General features: G+C 36.1%; 1 protein-coding gene across 2 annotated transcripts in view; it reads left to right on the top strand.

Annotated features, from left to right (window-relative positions):
- The window catches only part of Cdk4 (Cyclin-dependent kinase 4), a 59,804-nt gene that overhangs the window by 10,862 nt on the left and 25,381 nt on the right, over positions 1-23,561 (top strand). Inside the window, exons 1-2 of one of the 2 annotated variants that reach the window (XM_089846826.1) lie at positions 7,189-7,386; positions 18,783-19,207. In XM_089846826.1, the coding sequence (XP_089702952.1) occupies positions 18,843-19,207 (365 nt within the window). In that variant the 5' untranslated portion in view covers positions 7,189-7,386; positions 18,783-18,842. Of the gene's footprint in view, positions 1-7,188; positions 7,387-18,782; positions 19,208-23,561 lie in introns of those variants that run through there. The other variant, XM_089846818.1, reaches the window with a different exon arrangement.

The following is a 23,561-nucleotide window of genomic DNA, read 5'->3' as shown; positions in this document are numbered from 1 at the left end:
AATACTAGTACTAGTAGAAAATTTCGTAGTTCGCAACTGCCCCATTTCGAAATTCCGACTGATTTACCTACTCGATTTAATAGCAGTGCGCATGTATTTACTACTCAGGAGTCCATTATTGGAACTGTGCAATAAAATGAAGAAATGAGACAAATTTTAACATGACGGAACACTCGAGGCCTGTCTCATTTTTCGAGAATTAATTCATGGCTTCCGTACCCGTTTCTCAATGGCATTAAAACATTAAACTTTGCATTACCAAAGTACTAAATCCATGGGCACTTTAAACTTTTATGTTTACTTATGGTTTCTTTTGTACCTTAATTAGAAAACAGTAATTCTAATTAAATAGTTTGATAAATAAATGTCTAATTTCTAATTGAATTGAATTAGTTTCTATGTCTAATTGCTAATTGGCTAATTAATTAGTTCATAAATATTTCCCTAATTGCTAATTGGCTAATTAATTAGTTCATAAATATTTCCCTAATTGCTAATTGGCTAATTAATTAGTTCATAAATATTTTCCTAATTGCTAATTCTAATTCAATTAGTTGTCAGCTAATTAGCACAGCTCTGGATAATTATTGGTATTACGCCGCGGTGAGCCGATTCGTTGAACCGGTGTTTATACATAGTTATTGTGTTTTTATTAGCAGGCGTTGCTTGATTTCTCAACCATGCAGCCATCTTATTTAAACTTATACAAATTGACCCAACTATTATATAGTTCTTGCCATTTACAACCGACCTTATCCATAGTGACTTGATAACAACAGATTTGTTAAGAATGTTAAACACGCGTTAGGCCTCTCTTAATTATACTAAGGTGACTTAAGGTGATACTAATCGTCCAATAGAATTTAATGGGAATGCGAATTTACAATTTAATATCATATTTTAGCACGAAAGTGGTATTATGTTACACTTTCAAGTCTCTACTTTCAAAATACCGAGTTTTTAATATAATTGAACCAAAGTTTATATTTTTAAAATCCATTGAAAAATCACGAAAACTCAGTTTCGATATATCAATAATTTAGTCTTGTCGAGCTTGTTCGCCCGTTTTGATAACATCACTATGACGTGAGGAAAAAAAGCGCGGGAATCCTATACGCGTCTCGAGCTTCTCGCCAGTCTAAACTCTGGGTCTGATAGCGGAGCAGTGTTGTTCCTTAGATTTTTGGGAACGTACTTTCCCCAATAGTAAAACGTACTACCCCAATGGGAGGCTTATTGAAAACGTACTTTTCTCCCTTTGGGGGTATTAAAATTTCCTTCCCGTACACGAAAGGCTTTTGGCGCCATCTTGCGGCGTAATTTTCGTCCCATAGACGCTAATGTTAAAAAATGGAATTTGAAAATGTACTTTCAAGCATCAAAATGTACTTTTCGTACTGAAGATTTTAAAATTTACTAAAAAAGTACAATTGTACTACCAAGAACAACACTGTAGCGGAGAGAGTGGCCGGCGCGAACACCATCTCTCGTGAAAAATATATCTGTGACGTCAGCCTACGGGAAACGTTTTAGCCTTTCATAAAAAGTGGATTTCAAATAATTTCATATGAAGCATTTTCGAATGCATATTGCGGCCAAATAAGCAGAAATCGGAGAATTAAAAGCTTGATATTTTTGAATTCACAGGAATTAATTCTATCTTTTTTTATATAAATCAGAGGTTTTTCGAACGAAGCTTCTCATTCCCTTTAATAGCCCTCTGTCGTCACATCGAAGATAGGCCTAACTATTCTATTAAATATTTGCAGAGAAACCAACGCAGAGGGGTTGGGCATCTAAGGTGTTTGCTTCTCTTATGGCATTAATGGACTAGTCTATTATATCAACAATAGAATTATAAAAATAAGTAAAACACTTCCCATTGCCGTAATGCTCAATTACTTATGAAATTAAGGTTTGTCTACATGTTATACTTGTTTATCTTCATTCTACTTAGTTCATGGAAATCTTTTAATAGAACTGAAGCCTAATGATGCAGTAATAAAGTCATAATAAAGTACCATAACAATGAGTATGATCAAGTATGATATGAACTTCCCGTTGACGTTAAGCTAAATTTATTTGAGGGGTTTTGCTTGAAAACATATTACTTATGCATCACCATGTAGTCGCTTCTTCGAATTTACGAAATGTTTGATAAATAACTAGGCCTATTTGTTTCGGCGGTCAAAATCCAAGATAACCTTATCAAAGGCGAGATCAAAGTTGAAAGAGTGTCGTTCTATGGAACTATTTTTATCAACAGGTGTTGTTAACAAAAGGGCAGTTTTGAGTTGACACTGGTTGGTTTTTGAGATGTATTTGTTTAAGAGGTCAAATATGGAGAGATAAGACTCTTATTCTTCGTAAAATATTTGTGGAACGAATTAATGGTCGGTTTCGAACAAAAAAAAAATAAGAAAATCCATTGAAAAATGTGCATCACCATTTGATTTCCAAGCCCTGTTTACCATAACAAAAGAGGATGTTTTGTCTACTTTTATGCGGTCGCCACGCCAGTTCAAAACAAGGCTTAATATTCGAACCAAAAACCATTTACAGCCCCTAAATATGATTGAAAGAACCAGTATTTTTAGTGTTGATAGGTAAATAACGTCTCCACGCGTTTCTCACATCCTGCCTTTGGCCTTAAGTGTATTATTACTATGGGATCAACACGATTCACTGCCTTATATTTCATTTTTTTGACACCTAGCGAGACTTTTGTGCCCAGATTAGTTCAATTTCCCGCTAAATTCAAAATTATAGTTCGCCTAAGCCGAATTATCGAATTTAGCGTATGTACTATATATAGTACAGCGTCAAAATTATCGTACGCTTCGAAAAAACTCTTAAAATTATCGTATTGTACTATAATTATAGTACATCTGGCAACGCTTCTAACGTATAAGGAAACTATTGCGTTAGGAAGATTTTAGTTTAATTTCTATCGTCGGCATTCGGCCAATTTCCAAGATGGCCGCGGTATACTAAATTCTGTTTTGTTTTTTTTTCTTTTTTTTTGTAGTAGATATCGTTATAGCAATGCTATATATAGTTATTAGTTTCACTTCGCACAAGCTGTTTGGTCTGCGCGTTCGTATTTGTACTTAAAAGAATTTTTCTAATTTTTCATATTTGCGTGTTTAAGAGTAATAATTTCTATTATTGACTAATGAAGGCTTAATAAACTAAATATATAGGTGTGTCTGGACCTACGCTTCCTATATAATTGAATAATGTTCATAATGAAATAATATTTTAATTAATCTCACTTAAAAACTGCGTAAATTTCTAATATCGAAGCGGTTTTGTGAGTAGCTTGTTTCTAAGTGCATACATTGATGACACATGATTTTAAACATGTAATAATTGCCTTCATAACAAAGAATACATCAGTCCGATCCTATAAATGTATAGTTTAGTTATAAAATTACGTTGGATTTTTAATTAAATTAGATTTTAAATGTTATCGAAGATATACACTTTAATCCGGATATTTTTCAAATAATTTTATAAGTCAAATATAGATTTTAATTAATTGTGATATTGAATATTGATCAACGTTTATAGTTAATTCTTATTCATTATGTTGAAGTATAATTAAAAATTAATAGGGAAGGCTTACTCTTTTTATTTTTAAAAAAATGTAAATGTCTCCCAAATTTGAGAGAAATATTTTTAACCGGTTTTTGTTAACTAATTCTATTAAACAGGTAGGGTTCATTGAAATGTGAAAAATCAGGGTAAATATCAGGGTAAATCATAAGAATCATAACCGAATTTTAGGAAATTACATTGTTGAGCATTTAAATTTAAACATTTGTTAATTTCGTGAGTACAGTTCAAAGTCGTGCTATTTTAGATTATAAAGATTCATTCAGTATAAAATATGCCTGGAAATTAAGCTGAAATACTCTTTGAAACCGAGAATTATCTGTAAAATGCTTTCAATCCTGTTTAACGCAATAATTGTTGAAAAATATTCAAAATTAAAACGTATAAGACTATAGTCGTTAGAAATAAAATTTAAAATAAAACAATTTAATAAATAAATAAATCAATACGAATCAAGCAAGATTTTTTGAATATGTGATGATTTTATATAGTGGTGAAGCATATTAGTACTAGGCATTTTGTCGGTACGATTTGCCATCGGTCATTTACCAATTGCCGTGGTAAATAGCCGTAAATTACCATGGAACTACAAAGAAAATCTTAAAACCAAAAATTCAATATTTTTCTGGGTTTCTGTTGTTTATTGGCATTAAAATAATCATTGAATTAAGGTTTCTATATAAATATAGGTAATTAATGTTATGAAGCAATTAAATTTTACATGATAATTATGTTTAGCAGATAAATACGGGTAAGTTATGTTGCGAAGATATTAAAATGTACATGAATTGCCTTAAAAGTTTCGCTAAAAAGAAAAATGTAGCTAATTTCTGTTATGGTATAGAAATTAAAGTTTTCTTTGACTGTCTTTTTCAAGCATAAAATAAATATGTAATTTTCCTAAATAATTAAGCAAATAAACTTCTCATTGATATTATCCTTGATTTTGGTTCTTTAACTAATTTCTGTTGAGAATCAACTGAAATTAAGTAAAAATACAAAATGCAGTCTTGTTCATATTTAAGTTTAACCTAAACGTTTAATGTAAAAAATTATAAATATGGGCCTTAATTTCATATTTGGGATTAATATTTCGCAGTACATTAATTAAATATAAATACAATCATTAAGTTATTAAATATCCAAGTTCATCACTAGAAAAAATATTACGTATATATGCAATGCAAAACATCTGAAATTTTTTTTATTATACAATAAAATTAAGTTTAAATTAGTTTATAATATAGATAATTAAAGTGTCATTACTGAAAATATTTAATTATATTTAAATTAGCAATGTAATCATGATGTCAAGTCAACGCGCGATTTCCAACGACTTTAATATTGAAAACAAATCTCCCAACGTTAAAATTGGTTGAAATTATGTTAATTTAACCCTAATTACTATTGTAAATTAATTATTATTGACATATTTATTACCATCGTGTCGTTAACTAAGATATAAGCCTAAAATACAAGAGAAAACAATCGTTTTAGTCAGTATTTATAGCGAAATCCAAAGGCAGATTTCAAAAATGGCGCCGAAAACGTTGAATCTTTTCGAGAAATTTAAGTCTTTTTAAGTTAATTTAAGTAGTTAATTATTAAATGTGATAATTAAAAATGGTCTCTAATTAGTCGGCAGATATTTCCGATCCTATATATAATTATTATATAGAGTTTATTCTACTTAATTTGATATAAAAGGGTTTTTTAGTCAAATAAGCCTTTGCCTGCATGAGCTTGATGATGTGTATATAACTTAACCAATATTTAATAGTTAAAATGGCTAATATTTTGAAATAAGTCTTAGCCTGAGATTGATGATAGAACTAAAATTTAACCGATCCTATATATATAATTAATTAAAATAGTTATTTGATTTAAATGGGTTTTAAATGGTTAATGACACCAAATATGAATATATTTGAATTTGATCCGATTCGTGGGTTGGAAATTAAACAATAATAATTTTATTTATTTTAAATAGTTAACTCTGTTTTAATGGATTTATAATTATTATTTAAAACTATAATTAATTGGATTTAAATGGCTTTTAAATGGTTATTATAACGAATTATGCCTTGATGGTGGTGTTAGACATTAACCGATCCTATTTTTAATAATGTTAAATAACTCTGTTTTAACGGATTTAAAATCATTATTAAATACATAATTATTTCAGTTTAAATGGGTTTTAAATAGTTTTATTTTGCCTGTAATCTGACACTTGGGTTAGCGATCAACCGACTCTATATTTTAAATAGTTAATTCTGTTTAAAAGGATTTAAATCAGTTATTAAAAACAGTGATATAGTACAGGAGTTAGAAATTAGCCGATCCTATACCTAATTGTTTTAAATAATTAATTTAATATTTTAATTTGGTTTAAAACGCTTATTTAAAAATATATCTTGAACTAAGCCTTTGTCCGAGACTGATGCTATACACGCGGGTTATTTGAAATGTAACCAATCATGTATATAATAATTTTTTAGTTGGTAATTAAATTTAAATGGGTTTTAAAATAGTTATGTAAGCCTTTGCCATTGAAATGGTTCGAAATTAAGCGATATTCCGGGATAATATGGCGTCAATTTTAGCGCGCTAGCCTTCCATTCGTTGGTTCGAGCCGTTGGCAACAATACAGAGACTTGTGCTACTCAAATAAATAACTCCTTTACATCGCGATTATGCTATTATATGCGACGAGATGGCTATACGGATTATAAGCCTCCATCCACGTTTCAAAATATAACGACTCACAATTTAGACGCTAATATAATTAAACCATAACTTCGGTTTCAGGTGAATTTGAAATTAATTTCAAATTGATATCTATTAATGTTTATAGTTAACCTAACCAGTCAAAAATTTAAATTTCCTATAAGAAATAAGAAAAATTGGTTATTTTGTTTCGGTTTAATAGGATTCTATAGGATAAAAATGTGGTTATTTTGAATAATATTATTTCTACATATTGATTTGACACTGTAGGTCTCTATCTATTGAAATTTCGAAATTGGATAAAAGAAATTTCCAAAATGGAACTGGACTTTGGTTAGTCAGCAGAGAGCAAATACGCAGTTGCTAAATTTGAATCGAAACGGCGATTATTTAGCTATTAAACAACAAAATTTTATTATTTGTAAGTTAGGCAAAGTCAAAATGATTTTAAAGTATATTTGATGGTATTACGCGTAAATATATTAAAAAAATATAGGATTTTAAGGGAATTTTAAGACGAATGTGTTCCCATACCTTAAAATAACTCTAATAGCAAAATTCGAATAACATAGAAATTTACAATTGTTCTAATTAAACCCACAGAGTAAATATTTAAATTTTAGTAATAGCAACGTGGCAATAGTTAATGGTTTTATGTATATTTTAAAAAACCATTGGTAGTAAGTAGAGTTTGGATTTTAGTTAAAGAGATTGGGGAGAGTTTAGAGTTGAAAAAAAGTGGGGGTTTGGGAGGGGGGAAGGCAGCTTCAAAGTTGCGTTCGCTGGGGGGGGGGGTAGAGAAACGAAGGGGGGACGGTAATCGAGAGAAACTCTCCCATGAAAGTCTCATTTGGTTTTTATAGCTAGTCTAAACAGCATAGTTTCAGCTGCCCCGTTCTCGCGAACTTGACGCGAAGACGACCGCCAGTCTCGATCTGCCAATAGAAATGAACTCACTTTGTATATACTTTTAAAGAAATAAATTAACTATAAACTTCTACGCTTGTTTTATCTACTTCTGTTGGATATTTCTTAAATAAGGTAAATACAATTTTTTCCATCTTTAAATTAATCCACTTCGTTTCCTTATTAATTATATTAAATTAAATTAATTAAAATCCACTTTCGCGTGGTTTTTTTCCGGATTTATTTGTTAAGCCTCGGTCATAAAAGTAATCGTCGTCTAGTAGCAGACGGCGGTTTTTATTTAAAGATGTTTTAAATTCTTCAGGGTTTTCGCGTCGGAATTTTTAGGTACATTTTTTTTTGTTTTTAAATTTTTTTTTTGTTTGACTCGACTCTCGTTTCTCTGCTCGAGGGGGTTTACGCTCAGTCCGTGAGACTCGCTGAAATTCGAGGTTCCCCGACTTCCCCCGTTTCTCTCGCTAGCTGCAGACGACGAGGCTGTGACGTCTCTGATCAGCTGACTTACTACTCCGCGCCGCACTCTGCAGCCGGAGAACTTTTAGACTTGAGAATAAAGGTTTTAAAGTACCCCGGAGAAAGCATTTTTTTCACTTTTATTAAATCGAGATTACATCCTAAACTATTTCGATTAAAGCGAGATTATATCCTAAACTATTTCGATTAAAGCCAGATTATATCCTAAACTATTTCGATTAAAGCCAGATTATATCCTAAACTATTTCGATTAAAGCCAGATTATATCCTAAACTATTTCGATTAAAGTGAGATTACAACCTAAACTATTTCGATTAAAGCCAGATTATATCCTAAACTATTTCGATTAAAGCCAGACTATAACCTAAACTATTTCGATTAAAGCCAGACTATAACCTAAACTATTTCGATTAAAGCCAGACTATAATCTAAACTATTTCGATTAAAGCCAGACTATAACCTAAACTATTTCCATTAAAGCCAGACTATAACCTAAACTATTTCGATTAAAGCCAGACTATAACCTAAACTATTTCGATTAAAGCCAGACTATAACCTAAACTATTTCGATTAAAGCCAGACTATAACCTAAACTATTTCGATTAAAGCCAGACTATAACCTATACTATTTCGATTAAAGCCAGACTATATCCTATACTATTTCGATTAAAGCCAGACTATATCCTATACTATTTCGATTAAAGCCAGACTATATCCTATACTATTTCGATTAAAGCCAGACTATATCCTATACTATTTCGATTAAAGCCAGACTATATCCTATACTATTTCGATTAAAGCGAGATTATATCCTAAACTATTTCGATTAAAGCGAGATTATATCCTAAACTATTTCGATTAAAGCGAGATTATATCCTAAACTATTTCGATTAAAGCGAGATTATATCCTAAAATATTTCGATTAAAGCGAGATTATATCCTAAACTATTTCGATTAAAGCGAGATTATATCCTAAACTATTTCGATTAAAGCGAGATTATATCCTAAACTATTTCGATTAAAGCGAGATTATATCCTAAACTATTTCGATTAAAGCGAGATTATATCCTAAACTATTTCGATTAAAGGGAGATTATATCCTAAACTATTTCGATTAAAGCGAGATTATATCCTAAACTATTTCGATTAAAGCGAGATTATATCCTAAACTATTTCGATTAAAGCGAGATTATATCCTAAACTATTTCGATTAAAGCGAGATTATATCCTAAACTATTTCGATTAAAGCGAGATTATATCCTAAACTATTTCGATTAAAGCGAGATTATATCCTAAACTGTTTCGATTAAAGCGAGATTACAACCTAAACTGTTTCGATTGAAGCGAGATTACAACCTATACTGTTTCGATTGAAGCGAGATTACAACCTAAACTGTTTCGATTGAAGCGAGATTACAACCTAAACTGTTTCGATTGAAGCGAGATTTCAACCTAAACTGTTTCGATTGAAGCGAGATTACAACCTAAACTGTTTTGATTGAAGCGAGATTACAACCTAAACTGTTTTGATTAAAGCGAGATTACATCTTTAACTAGTTTTGATTAAAGCGAGATTACATCTTTAACTAGTTTGATTAAAGCGAGATTACATCTTTAACTAGTTTGATTAAAGCGAGATTACATCTTTAACTAGTTTGATTAAAGCGAGATTACATCTTTAACTAGTTTGATTAAAGCGAGATTACATCTTTAACTAGTTTGATTAAAGCGAGATTACATCTTTAACTAGTTTGATTAAAGCGAGATTACATCTTTAACTAGTTTGATTAAAGCGAGATTACATCTTTAACTAGTTTGATTAAAGCGAGATTACATCTTTAACTAGTTTGATTAAAGCGAGATTACAACCTTAACTAGCATTATTGATAAAGTCGAGATTACATCAAGAAGTGATATCTAGTTTATTAGGGAGAAGGCATAAATTCGCCACATTTCCAGCTTTATCTCCAGTCCAAACGTAGGTCCGAAGTTAGTCCCCGCCTCTAAATTACAACTAGCACCTCATTGGTTCTTGAAAACTCACGTCATCGCGACTCGAATGACGAAAATTACAGTCATATTTACCGACTGAGGAGAGGCAAAATAGCCCGGCCTCCTTTTACGTCCCCCTCGTATTTTGAAAGGGGGACTGGGACTATGGCGCGCAAATACTTAGGGATCTTATACCTTCTCCCTAATAAACTAGATATCACTTCTTGATTACATCTTAGATTTTATCGTCGTACATTATCAGACGCATAAATGAAACCAAAAGTCGATTTAATAAGTTTTTCTTGAAAGCGATTAATTTTGATAAAGCGACAGGAAATAAAAGTTTCTCCTCCAGGGACATTTAAAATCTTTTTGTGTAGATAGAAGGGGAACCGAGCAAAATGTTTTGGCAGAAAGAAGCGGGAGAAAGAAGGGGGTTTGAAGCGGAGGAGCGGGAGGGAGGGGGGAGAGGGTGGTTTGAATTTTTATCAACGAAGGGTGGGAATCTTTGTGGGTGGCGAGGAGGGGGTACTACGCATGCCGAAAGGAAGCCCTCTTTCAGGGTGAAAGGCCCTGAACTGTTTAGCGGCCGTCGCCGCCTGGAGGCGAGATGATACTACGAAAGAACTTAAAAGTTTCGTTCGTACTTGCATCTTACCAGAACCATAAAACTGAGAAAAGAGTTTAAGTTTCAGCGTATAAAAATACAGTGACGAATTGCTCTCGGCCTTTTTCTAAACATAAAAATGAAAATATATAAAAAATTATCTCTTATTACAAAGTAATTAGCATTTAATTAGTCTTTAAAGGGACATTATTGACAGAAATTTAGTATTTTTATTCTGATTTCTTATGTTACTATCGTCCTCAAGCTTTAGCAGACGACGGGTCCCGGGGAGTCAATGATGACGAGGCCATTCTAGAAATCCTTATTTCCCGCCCTTTTAAACTTAGCTTTACCTATTTGAAGCAGACAGCATAGGACTAAGTATTCTCTAAACCTCACGGGATTGGCTGATTTGTCTCTATCCCTAAAGAAGTTTTTATTGGCGTGCTAAAATCGAAACCCATTGCTAAACCAATGCCTACGAGATAGATAGATGTCTATCTCGTAGGCATTGGCTAAACCTAACAAATTTTAAAAAATTTAATTTTCATTGATAAAAATGTTTGAAAAATCAGAAAAACATTAGAGACTTCATATTTAATTAAAACAAACCAGGAAAAAAGAAAACGCGGCTCTGAAATTTTCAGCTGAGAGTATCCCTTTAAACGATACAGTTTGGGAAATAACACACTTCCTCTGGTCCAAAACCAGTTAATAAATTGCTTGGACTAGTTTTTAAATTCGAGAAGTGGGGTTTACTGGTCCTCGAGACCAGTTTATTTATTGCAAATCTATGGTAGAACAAAAGCTGGGATCAATCCGGAGACCATTTTATTATTTCGGACCCTAGGGGGTCACTGGTCCCAAGGACAAGTTTAAAAAAATATCCTTATTTCCCAGACTGGTTCCACCATTGATTTAGTGCCGCCTGCAAGCCAGAACCCCTTACGATGTTCTCTTGTACTGAGGAGTGTAAATCCTAGAAGGTCATTACGATGTACTGTTGATTTGCACAATAAACAAACAGTTATTATTATTTCCAAGGAGGAAGAAACAGGTCTGCAATCGAAATTCTCGAAGGCGTTTTATTAGGGTTTCCTCGGGTCTTGGAGTGATGAGTGACCCACCTTTGATCAGTGAGCTCTAATATACGTGCTCACTGCATTGATTTTACGAACTTCAGTTTTGGGTGAGCTCACTTTGGGGAAAGAATTTGGAAAGTAGCGGTTATCAATCGTGTTTGTGTGTGTATTTTATAATTGCTGGGTTGTCGTAGGTTAGAAACACGGAAAAGTCAAGCTATTATATTATGGGTCAAAATTGACCAAAGAAAGTGAGTTTAATGTTTTCCAAAATTGACAGAAAAATATAATTTAAAGTTTGGTCAAAATGACCGAGAAACATGACGAACTTTTAACAAGGTCAGGGAAAAGTTGGGCAATTTGATTTTAGTGGATCAGTAGATTTCAAACAGTAATCACAAGTTATCAGTAGAATACACAGTAATCAATAGAATTGAAATAGTAATCACAAGTAATAAGTTGTATCAGAAGTGAGATGAGACCAGAAGTACTGAGCTAACCAAATTCTTCACTCGGCGAGAGTGAATATTCTTGATAACACAAGAACGGTTGGCCCTCTAGTAGCGGTTTCTGAATTTTCCCTCCAAAACGTGAGACGCTCGCGGTGGTAGACGGCCAAACTAGATTCAAGGAGCCGCGTCCGTGTTCGGCCGCTTTAGGTTGAGGGGAAAGGGGTAGGAAATGTTTTTGGAACTCGACCAATTTTTTTCTCAGTAGTGTAGGCGCGTGGGAAGCGGCATAAAATACTCAAATTTGTTCACTAGTGCCAGGATCTACTATCAATGATAGAGCCCTTCACTTCTAGTCTCATCTCACTTCTGGTTGTATTCAAACAGTGGTGACAAGTAACCAATAAAATTCGAACAGTAATCAGTAGAATTAAAGAAACCATAATCGCAAGTAAGCAGTAGAATTAAAGAAACCATAATCGCAAGTAATCAGTAGAATTAAAGAAACCATAATCGCAAGTAATCAGTAGAATTAAAGAAACCATAATCGCAAGTAATCAGTAGAATTAAAGAAACCATAATCGCAAGTAATCAGTAGAATTAAAGAAACCATAATCGCAAGTAATCAGTAGAATTAAAGAAACCATAATCGCAAGTAATCAGTAGAATTAAAGAAACCATAATCGCAAGTAATCAGTAGAATTAAAGAAACCATAATCGCAAGTAATCAGTAGAATTAAAGAAACCATAATCGCAAGTAATCAGTAGAATTAAAGAAACCATAATCGCAAGTAATCAGTAGAATTAAAGAAACCATAATCGCAAGTAATCAGTAGAATTAAAGAAATCATAATCGCAAGTAATCAGTAGAATTAAGGAAACCATAATCGCAAGTAATCAGTAGAATTAAAGAAACCATAATCGCAAGTAATCAGTAGAATTAAAGAAACCATAATCGCAAGTAATCAGAATTAAAAAACCGCAATCGGAAGCAATAAATAGAATTTATTACGTCATCGTCATTTGGAGTGGTAATGATACATAATATTATTTATACATAATAGAAATAGGCTAACTATACAGTAGATAAGTCTAAGTTCTAGTGCTTCTGGTAAAACATTAAACGATCTGGTGGTTTGGTTGATCTTGAGGATCTTCTTGGCATTGGATTTGTCTTCCTTCGCGTGGTTTGTTGGTTCGGAAATGGCTGAAATGATTTCGTAAGACTGTAGTGTCTGTTGTTGCTGCGTGTTCTGTTGTGCTTCCGAGGAATCTCTGATGCTCGTAAGCGATTATATAGAGACGTTTTGAATTCGTGGTATAATTTGATATACACCTCTGCGTATGGTTCCGAATGGTGTCGAAACTGAGAGCATTATAGATCCTTCAAACCAACTTGGTCTTTGCCAGTAGTTATTCGCCCATACTTTGTGACTTGAACCGAATATTTTTGTTAACTGCGAGTTCCTCTCGCTGTTTTGGAGCTGTTGAAGTTAAAGGAACGGGTTTCAGTAAATCCAAGCGGCTACACAGCTCCTCCCTTACTTCATGGCACCTAGTGTCAGCTTGGCGAAACTGTGTTTCACCGTATCTACTGCTCTTACAGTTTGAGGACCCTCGGTAAGGAGCAGTGGTCAAATGTTTAATTCAAGTTAGTCCCGTTGTCTGAAATGAGGCATTTCGGAAATCCATGGCGTGCGAAGATGTCCATGAGAATCAGTGCTGGTTGAGGACGTGGTTGATTCTGTTGTAACCGCTTCTATCATGTTGGAATATCTTATTTATCTACCAGGTAATCGATATGGACTCGTCCCATTGGAACAGTTGTTTTTGGCCAGTGAGCTCTCACTTTTTTTGGGCATGACAATTTGAAACCAAGTTCTCGACTTCTCGGTCGATGTTTTGCCCCACCACACAGTAGTTCTGGCTAAACGTTTAGCTCTTCCTGTATTTTTTGTCGGTATCGCTCGTGAATGTACGTGCGATTGTGCCACAGTATTTCTCCTGACTTGGCTTTAAGTTTGTGTCTTCGTGAACTGAAAGGTTTCAGGTTGTCTAGAACTTACTTTGGCCAACCATTTTTGACGAAGTACAGGGGTGTCATCTTTCTCCAATGTTAATATTATGTCCATGGTGGTGATCGGACCGAAAATTGTATCATTGAGTAACATTACGTACTCCATTGGTTGCTGAGTGGTTTCGCGTGTATCCGGCAAGGGTATCTGCGTTTCCGATTTGACTTCCTGGCGCGTATTTGATATCGCAGGTCATAGGCGACCAAAGGGCTAGCTGTATTCATGCTGCTGTAGGTGTTTATCGTCAAAGGGATGTGGTCGGTAAGTAAGATGAAACGTCTTCTGTGTCAGTATTCCCGGAAACGTGTTATTCCAAAGACCAAGAACAGAGATTCTTTTTCGGTTTGTCTGTAATATTTTTCTGCGGACGACAGTTTTCTCCAGTCGAAAACGATTGGACGATCGTACTTGTCTTCTTTTACACGCGACAGGACTGCTCTTCATCATTTGGATCAGTAATCAGAAGATAGTCTTGGAAAATTTCGACGTTGAGAATATTTGCTAGTATAGACGTTCAATTTCACGTTGAAAACCGCTGAAGCCGAGAGGCATAGGAAGCAAGGACCAGTGACTTGGTCGGATCGTAATGTACTAGAATTCTGAATCAAGCTAGTATTCCTTTAGTCTTGAGGAAAGCTACGTTGGTGTCTTTGTCCCATGTCCGAGGTTGTTCCTTTTTGGTGAGTTTGTACAGAGGCCTGAGCAGGTCCGACATATTTTACACGAACTTAGAGTTACTAGTCCCAGGAAGTATTTCAGCTCGGTTACTTTTGTTGGCTGTGGTGCTTCCATGATGGATCTAATTTTCTTCTCTGAAAGTGAGAGATCTTTCTCATCCAACAAGTGTCCGAGGTATTCCACCGAATTCGTTGAGAACACGCATTTTTCTCGTGTCAATTTCAGTCCTGCTCCTTATAGACGAGGACTGTTTCCAAGTTTTCGAAATACTCTTCATCGTTTGGGCATGTTATCAGAAGATCGTCTTGGAAGATTTCCCGCCTGTTTAGTGTTTACTTGTTCTATGGCATTAATGAAATGGTCTATACACAGATTTTTGTGTACAAACATGAACATTAGAATGTTTCTAGCTTCTGTGCAACCATATTAATCCTTGCTGTTTATACCTATTGGCTTTGCTTGACCCGCGGTCGCGTCTATGAACGTTTTAACAAATAACAAAGTTGGTCTACGGAAACAAACACATTTTTCTTCATGTTCTTTTCAGTGTTCAGCCGCAAAAAAACTATCCCGTATAATTACACGAAGCTTAATTCGGTAAGTGCGACTGACCGCGCCTTTGTAACATCGACATAAACACCAAGCCCAACGTAAAACAAGTTAGTTGATTTTTAGAAATCATGTACTAGCGTTCGAAATAATTTCGCTCTTCCAAAACTTCAACGGAAATGAACGGTGCAAATTTTAAACGATAAGGCTTTGAAAAAGAGGGGTCAAAGTCAGTCATATATGTTGTTGCTAGTTTACAACTTGCATAGATAACGAACGCACTCTGCCTAAGTAAACATTTTCCAGTTGTTTTAATCGAGGCCTATAGATTACTCTTCATTCCTTAAGTATTCCTTTATTACTGTGTACGTAAAATTCATTTAGTCCGGGATCTTCAAGACGAGGAAAGTCAACTAGTGACGTCACTACTCACTAGTCAACGATTAAGTTCATAACGATAAAGGGCACTACAAAGTCGAGAGGTTTCCACGACAAATGACTTCGTCTCTAGTTAAAAACAAGTAGAAAACATGACTACCAAACTTTAAATAGCTACGTGTCTCGTGTTAGACCCTAAACAAATTTTTGATGCGCGTTATTGTTGAATATAATATAAAATCATTTCCGTGCCGACAGCAGCCGACTCAGGTTCTCTAAAGCAGTCTGCAATCCCAATCCTCGAGCGTCATCACTAAAACAATATCTTTTGACTTTCATCATGCTTACATATTATTAAGTTCTCCAAAACAAGTAGCTAAGTCTAGAGGTTTCCACGAACCGAATGTCCTCTCGAGAATTACGGGTAGAACGGTATGTGTGTGACACCACTTCCACAATTCCAGCTCACAAAAGAGGAGGTACAATATTAGCCAAGAATTGAGTGTCGCCACAAAACACCCAGTGGACTTTACAATGGAATTCTTTTCGAGTACAAGTTCGGAGCTTGAGGGGATTTTTTCTTAGCTACTTCCTCACCAAACCTTTTTTTTTGTGTATCCAAGCTCCACAAACACACATACCACTGACAGATAAGCAGCGCATAAATTATGTTTGTTTTCTCGTAATTTTGGGGAGGGTAACGGCTGTTAATGAGTAGCGTTCATTGATAATACCACATTGAAGTTTTATAATACCACATTGAAGTTTTTGCACTAAACCTTAGCGATGCTATCAATAATAATTAAAGACAAGAAAAATCAGTTGGGTTCTACCAGGTTTTTGTCGCCAGCATCACATAACGGGACGACGGGACCGTGGTAATATTTAGTCAGTGATGAAACAAACTACATAGGGCCCTTGAGGTAGAGAATAAGCATTTTCTTAGAGTTAATATGCGAAACGATTATCTGATTTATATTTTTCAATTGTAATAATAATCTATGACACTTCCTCGCGCTGTGCTATCTAGGTTTGTTCACTATCCCTATCATGTTATAGATTGGGTTTTTCCAGAAAACGGGATAGGGAACTAAACCCCTATTAATTGTTGCGCTTCTACCTATAGACTCTGCTTTAGCAGGTGTCGCGAAAACGGAGCTTACAAATAGTATGACGGTACTCCATAAATTGTGGTAGGACCTAGTACAGTGGGCTTTATGGTTAATTTTGAGTCGAAACGGACACCCTAAGCCAGTTAAGATTATTGTTTTACGCGTGATCCCTTAATTAAATTAACATTGTCATTGAGTATCTTACATAATTTTAAGGGGTCATTCTTAAAGCACTAATTATAACTGGTTACTGCGGCCTTTACGTCAAAATGTCAAAGAACACTGTTGACTCATAATCACCAGTTCCTAACGTCTCGCTCTTAAAGGCCGACGTCCAGCGAAAAGTGTTCTGAAAACCGAGCATCGAGTCAAACATTGAAGCGACCGTGCCGATTTTCGAAGCCCCGCTGGGTCAAAAGTTGGAAGGGTTCTTGCTAACTGAAAGCCGTGCAATGTGGTTCTAGCGACCTGAAGATGAACAATAGAAATCCTTTTAAATTTATTTCCTCTCGAATTTTTGCTTTCCCCTGAAGGAAATTCTCTATTGTGTATCTTCAGTTAGCTAGAACCCTTCCATCTTTTACCCCAGCGGGGCTTCGAAAATCGGCACGGTTGCTCCATTGTTAGACTCGATGCTCTGTTTTCAATTCGCTAGAACTCTTTTCGATGGAAGTCGGCCTTTAAGCTTACTATACATTAGCGTTTTGAAGTGTTGCATAGGGTGTGCCTTTTCCCGCGTGAATAGGATCGCCAGGTGTCGCTATGACCGTAACGCGAGCTTTGGCGAGATTTTTCAAACGCATACGCTTCGAAACGTGCAATCTTCATACTCGCTTTAGTATGCAGTAAGCTTTAGTGTTGGTGGGGTGTCTATTTTCAATTGAATCTGACAATATCGCGTAATCTTGTCGTTTCTTGTTGTGATTCCATATCGGGGCTGTGTAAAATTCATATCAAGCGCGAACCTTCCGTTACGACATAGAAACTCAGCTGAGGCGACAACCGCCCGCACCCTGAATGAATTTGTTATCGTTTCTCGGTAAGAAATTCTTAAGAGTGTTTAGGACAAATAATCTTTAAACGCGATTAGCTTTCTTACCAGCTGATTACCGAGTTTCATTCAACTTACTAAGCCTTAGTAACAAATATTGTACTTCAACGGTTCTAACATGGCTAAAAGTGAGACAAGAAAGAAAGCCTGTAATGTTTACGACGCCAATTCTGCGTTCAATAACCCTCAACAGGAAAATTTAGTTTTTTCTCCGATTCTTTTATTTTGACAACGCTGCGTCATAAGTTGTTTAACGAATTATTGCTAGAAATAATAATTCTCTCATAATTTGGGCAATTTTGAAAATTTACTAAAATATCCCCTATAGTCTTTTTTCCGTTTTTTCCCTTTTAAAACAGCAATTTAGCAACTTAACTAGTTAGCACGCACAAGGCCTGGCCCCTTTGTGTTTCAAGAAGCACGAAAATTGGACCAAATACGTTTGAACGCGATAACATTTGAGACTGACTTTGTTCATCGAATAACTGTTTTACCATAATTTCAAAATTAATGAAAATAAAATACTTAGACTAAATTGTTCTTAATGAAACTTCAGAAGTTCAACGTTCAATAGTTGCTTGTTAATTTAAAAGTATTCCGAACCTCTACTTCCCTGTTGTTCCTTAGCTATAAGATGTGCGGGACCACCAAAACACAATGCTTTTTCTATGGGACGCTTAGCTTAAAACCTGCAAATTGTTTCTGTAACAATACGGGAGGGTGTGGGTTCTTATCTAGAAGGGCCTAATGGTTATGACCCTCTAGAATTCCAGAAGAGAAGCAAACACCACAGGGGCTGGAACGCCTCCTTGGGTTATTTCCATCGCTTCAAGAAGCTCCGTTAGAGACAGTGCGAGTTGGCTACCCTCCCGCGTCACCGCGTGTAGTGAACTCGGGCTCCGTCTAGTGTTGCCTTTTGAGCGAGGGAAATAACCTGTGTCGGTTTCTCAGCAAATAATTAATGGGATGGCCTATTACAGAAAAACCCATCGTTTGACCCATTCCATTGGGTAAAATTTACAGTTTGTATTAAATCTTAATCCAATATTGTTTCTCTTTACAGTAGTCGTTAAAACAAAGGAATGAATGCGGCTTAATCAAAATCAGTGTCCGTCGTTAAATAATGCAGGCCACCACCACCAGAACCACACCAAGTTCGGGAAACGGCGGTGCGGGCAACAATCAGAGCGGTGGTAACATGGGAGGAAGTCAACGAGGCCACGCTATGGCGGGAGCCGATACGCTAGAGCTTAGGAATCCTTACGTAACGATCCAAAACAACGCCCGGAACTACGAAGAAGTGGCCGTGATCGGAACAGGAGCCTACGGAACCGTTTACAAAGCGAAAGACTTGGCTCGCGAGGGTGAGGTCGTGGCTTTGAAGAAAGTTCGAGTTCCTCTAACTGAGGATGGTGTGCCAATGAATACTCTGAGGGAAATCGCGCTACTCAAGCATCTAGATAGTTTCGAGCATCCCAACATTGTTAGGTGAGTGATAAACATCAATTCACTTTTTCTTAAGTGCATGCTAGCTAGCCATGACCGGACTTTCCCGTCAAACTAGTTTAAACATTATAGATTAAGGGGCTCTGGCGATCCAGTGTGTGATCATTTAATCCTGGAAATCGCCCTTAACGGTAACAAATCCAATCGTTCCACGTGATATCACCAAGTTCCGAAAATTAGATCACTAATTTCGGGTTTCGGCACCATTAAATGTGGTCTCTTTACCATTCGAAACTGTCGGAAAATACCGGACTTTAGGCAGATTTGTTGTGGCAAAGCGACGGAGGGCGGTGTATCACATTCCTATGAACTTTTTAATTCTAAAGAGCATCAGCAAACAAGTAATTTCTATGATCAGAGTAGGGTTTGCTCAGGCGAATACATCTCATGTGCTAACCTACTCTCGCCTACCTTTAAACAGGTTTTTGATTTTTCGAGTGACCTCCATAAAACAGAAAAAAACCCGGAGTAACCTTGATATTCTACAGTCCTAATCTGCCCTTGTTCGTGCACCCCGTGGTTTTGTATCGTAAATGCCCCCAGTTATCCCAATCCTATAAGGTTTATAAGATACATGCACCAACAACAACAAAAAAAACACCACTAACCCATGGAAATTACTCTCGTAAATCCCATATAAAAGGTGGAAACATTCCCGGTTGACCAGTCTAGATATTTGAACTGAAGAGTTGGTGTTTTGCAGGGATAATGTGTACAGGATGTACAGGTGCTAGTAGGGAAAGTAAATGAACGTTTATAGGAAACTTGTAATCATAAGATTATAAGATATGTTCTATAAGTTTGTTACTGGTTACTGAGAGTTTGTCATGATGTGACGTAGGTAAAACGTTAGATTCTCGTAAAGCGAAGCCTGGTGATGGTGAGGCGCTTTCAATGGTTAGTACAGACTATATAGGAAGATGGATTACAAAACCGCGTGTAGTCAATTCTCGAGTCGTTCTCGAACAAGATCTAATTAAGTCTCTAGCATTACAAAGTATATGGAAAGTCATACTTTGGAACATATTTTATAAACTTGTTATAATTGAAGAAACCAAATGAACCAATGCCATTGGTTACCGGACTTACAAAACAAGTGTTCATAACCCATTACATTTAATATTTCCAATTTAAAATATTCAAAATGGTGTCCGTCGACATTGAAACATTGCTACCAACGGTGCTACCAACGGTGATGAATGACTTTGGTTCATCCGATGGCTTCAGTTGAAGTTATTTCTGTTACTAGCTACTGTAAATCCAGTACGCGTCTATCCTAAAGTTCTAATTTCGATAAAGATATTATACGTAATAATAATAATTCCTGAAGGCCCTATATAGGGGTCGGGGAATTTTTAGAATGAACGTTTTAATGGAGTCTCGTGGCGCGCTGATTGTAACTTCCGCTTTGAGGGGAAATGTCGCCGGATGGCAGATGTATATTTCTGGACTCAGCTGACGGGAAATGTTCACGAGGCTTTAAAGTCATATTGCATTCAGTTATTAGATTAAAAGCGCCAGTTCCTTGTTTGACAACAATTACCCCAACCCACCCAACCTGGCTCAACTATTCACGCAGAACCAGAATTAACATTTCGAAAAATTATCACAATCTCGTCATTAATAGCGTATGATTTGGAATATATACAAAATTAATAGCACTAGCGACCTGACTTATTTGTTACTTTTAAGGCGGCCATTTTAAAAGACGGTGGCATGTTCAACCTTATAGCCATAAAGCCTGTCTGTCTATATGGGATAGCAATCAGTATACTAAATATTAATAAAGGACTATATTCCGTAAGTAAGGTGTAGGTTACATTTAAGGGCTGCCATTTTTCAAGATGGCTGCTGATTGGTAAAACAAAAATAAAATAATTGAGCTTCCTAGCTAAAGCAGTTTCGGCTCATCCTATAGATAGTTTCCACCAAAGAGAATATACCAAAAGGAGCAGAAAGTCTAGCCTTTCACAAGGCTTTTGAAAAGCCCGGCCACGGTTTTGGAGTAACTAGATCCGGTTTGTGTTGATTGGCTAAGCAGCGACGCCTTTTATTGGTTAAATTATGTCGACTGCTTATTTTTGGTGGTGGCAAAGCCTGGGTTGATCTCTGGGTTGAACATTGACGTACAAAAGGTAATTTTTAAGCAGACAACACGGTCACGTGAACAACCGAAACTAGTTTCTCCAAATTCAGAGCCGGTCCCTATTTACAAAGTTTCTGCTCCTCTTGGTATATTCTCTTTGCCTCCAGACCAAATCGTGAAATTTCGTAGATGGCGCGGGGCTCGGAATTATTATACAAGCTGCCTAACAGATATGGTTTAGAATAGGCTCAGAGTCTTACACTTCTAGGATAGAATTCATTAACTTCTGCCGTAGCTGACACATAGGCAAGTGTGTCCACGCGCATTTTGCCATAATAAGGAGCAAGTGGCAAAAATGACGCCTTTAAGGTTAGAAATCCACTAGGCGTAAAATGAGGCGTACGATGTTAAGTTTTGTTAACTTAGCTGCAGGCCGGAGTGGGAAAGGCTCTGTTAAGTATTTGCAGAAGTAGGATGAGACTAGAAGTAAAGAGCTCTAGCATTGGTAGTAGATCCTGGAACTAGTGAACAAATTTGAGGATTTTATGCCGCTTCCAACTCGCCTACACTAGAGAGAAAAAAATTGGTCGAGTTCCAAAAACATTTCCGACCCCCTTCCCCTCAACCTAAAGCCGCGGAACACGGACGCAGGTGCTTGAATATAGTTCGGCCGTCTTGCGTCGCGAGCGTCTCACGTTTTGGAGGGGAATTTCTGAAACCGCCACCAGAGGGCCAACCGTTGGTGTGTTATCAAGAATACTCACTTTCGCCAAGTGAAGAATTTGGTTAGCTCAGTACTTCTAGTCTCATCTCACTTCTGGTATTTGTTTATAAATAACTAGGAAGGTCGACGTCCCATATATGGATCGTATTGTCTCCATTGACAGTCATAACAAATTCATCCCCCTTTTGCCCGTTTCTCTCTGGCTCTCCCTCTTCTCGCATGCTGTATCATTTTCTGAATTGGGCTAAATCGTTTTTACTTAAATAATTGTCTTCTTTCATCGCCTTGAATTAGCGTTTGTCCATTAAGCGCGCTAGGAGAAGGGAAACACGGGCTTGTTTATATTAGTGGCGTTTCCTCTTCGTCAATGATGCGGAACTCTCTTTGTAATGTTAAGTAACTAAATAGTCGGTAATGCTTGGATCGTACTTTGCCTTCTGGAGGCCTTGGTCCGAAATAAGTTGTGAGAACCAATATTTAATATCAGTGCGTGAAAAGCTAGGCATATGGAACTTAATATGGAAGACGCGTAATTGGAGAGTATATGCTGCCATTAATTGTTATAAAGAAACTAGTGCATTAGCCTGCCATTGAACCTATCTTTGTTTTTATATCTACTAGTAGCTGCAAAAACCCCAGCGTTTTCCCGTCATGACATTTTTGTTACTCATCGGGCCGCCAATTCAAAATATGGGGGCATGATCAAACCCAAGCCTTAAAGTCCGTCTATAGTATCAGGGATAGATTTAATTTTAGAAGTAGGAATGGAGAACAGAGTAATGTGGGAACGCGTCAAGGTCCCGGACCCCCTTCCACGGGACGGGAGTGGGGGTCTGAAAGAAGAGGCGGGTCATAGCAACAGAGGTAAAAGGGAATTACGTATATTTCGCCGTCCCCGTCAGCAACGTCATCAAATCGTAGTTTAAGTGAGCCAATAAGATAATTTAAACTTGTTTTTACGTGTTGGTGGGAGGGGCTCTATACTGGGCTATGAGTCGGACTGAAGTAAATATTAACCGTTCTCCATTCCTACTTCTAAAATTAAATCTATCCCTGATAGTATATAGCGACCCAGAATAATCAATGTTAATTAAATCGGTGGTAAGGTATTGACAGTATTCCGTAAGTTTTTGTTGATTTATTGATTGATTGATCTTTGTTGTGTAAAGAAATTTAGGTTTAAAAATAGGCTTAAAAGAGAACTTAGACCCTTCGAAATTTAAACTTTATCCTAAAATTACTTATAACCTCAGTTAAACCATTAAGTTTACCATAAGTTCATAAGATATGTTCCACAAGTTTGTCACTGGTTGCTGAGATCTTTTAATAAAGTGAAACGTCATAGATTCTCGTAAAGCAACGCTTGATGAGGCGCTGTCAAAGGCTTAGTACAAACTAAATAGTAAGATGGACTGCTAAACCGAGTGTAGTAAATTCTCGCGTCGTTCTCGAACTAGCTCGAGCTGTAAGTCTATAGCATTTCGATGTATTATTTCAAACCAAAGGGTAGGTCTTAACCGTGTGAA

This window comes from Phalangium opilio, unplaced genomic scaffold (genome assembly GCF_054372755.1).
Source record: "Phalangium opilio isolate 3A_F unplaced genomic scaffold, DU_Popi_V2 ptg000009l_1, whole genome shotgun sequence".
Classification (NCBI taxonomy): Eukaryota; Metazoa; Arthropoda; class Arachnida; order Opiliones; family Phalangiidae; genus Phalangium; species Phalangium opilio.
This window is presented reverse-complemented; position numbering and strand designations above follow the sequence as displayed.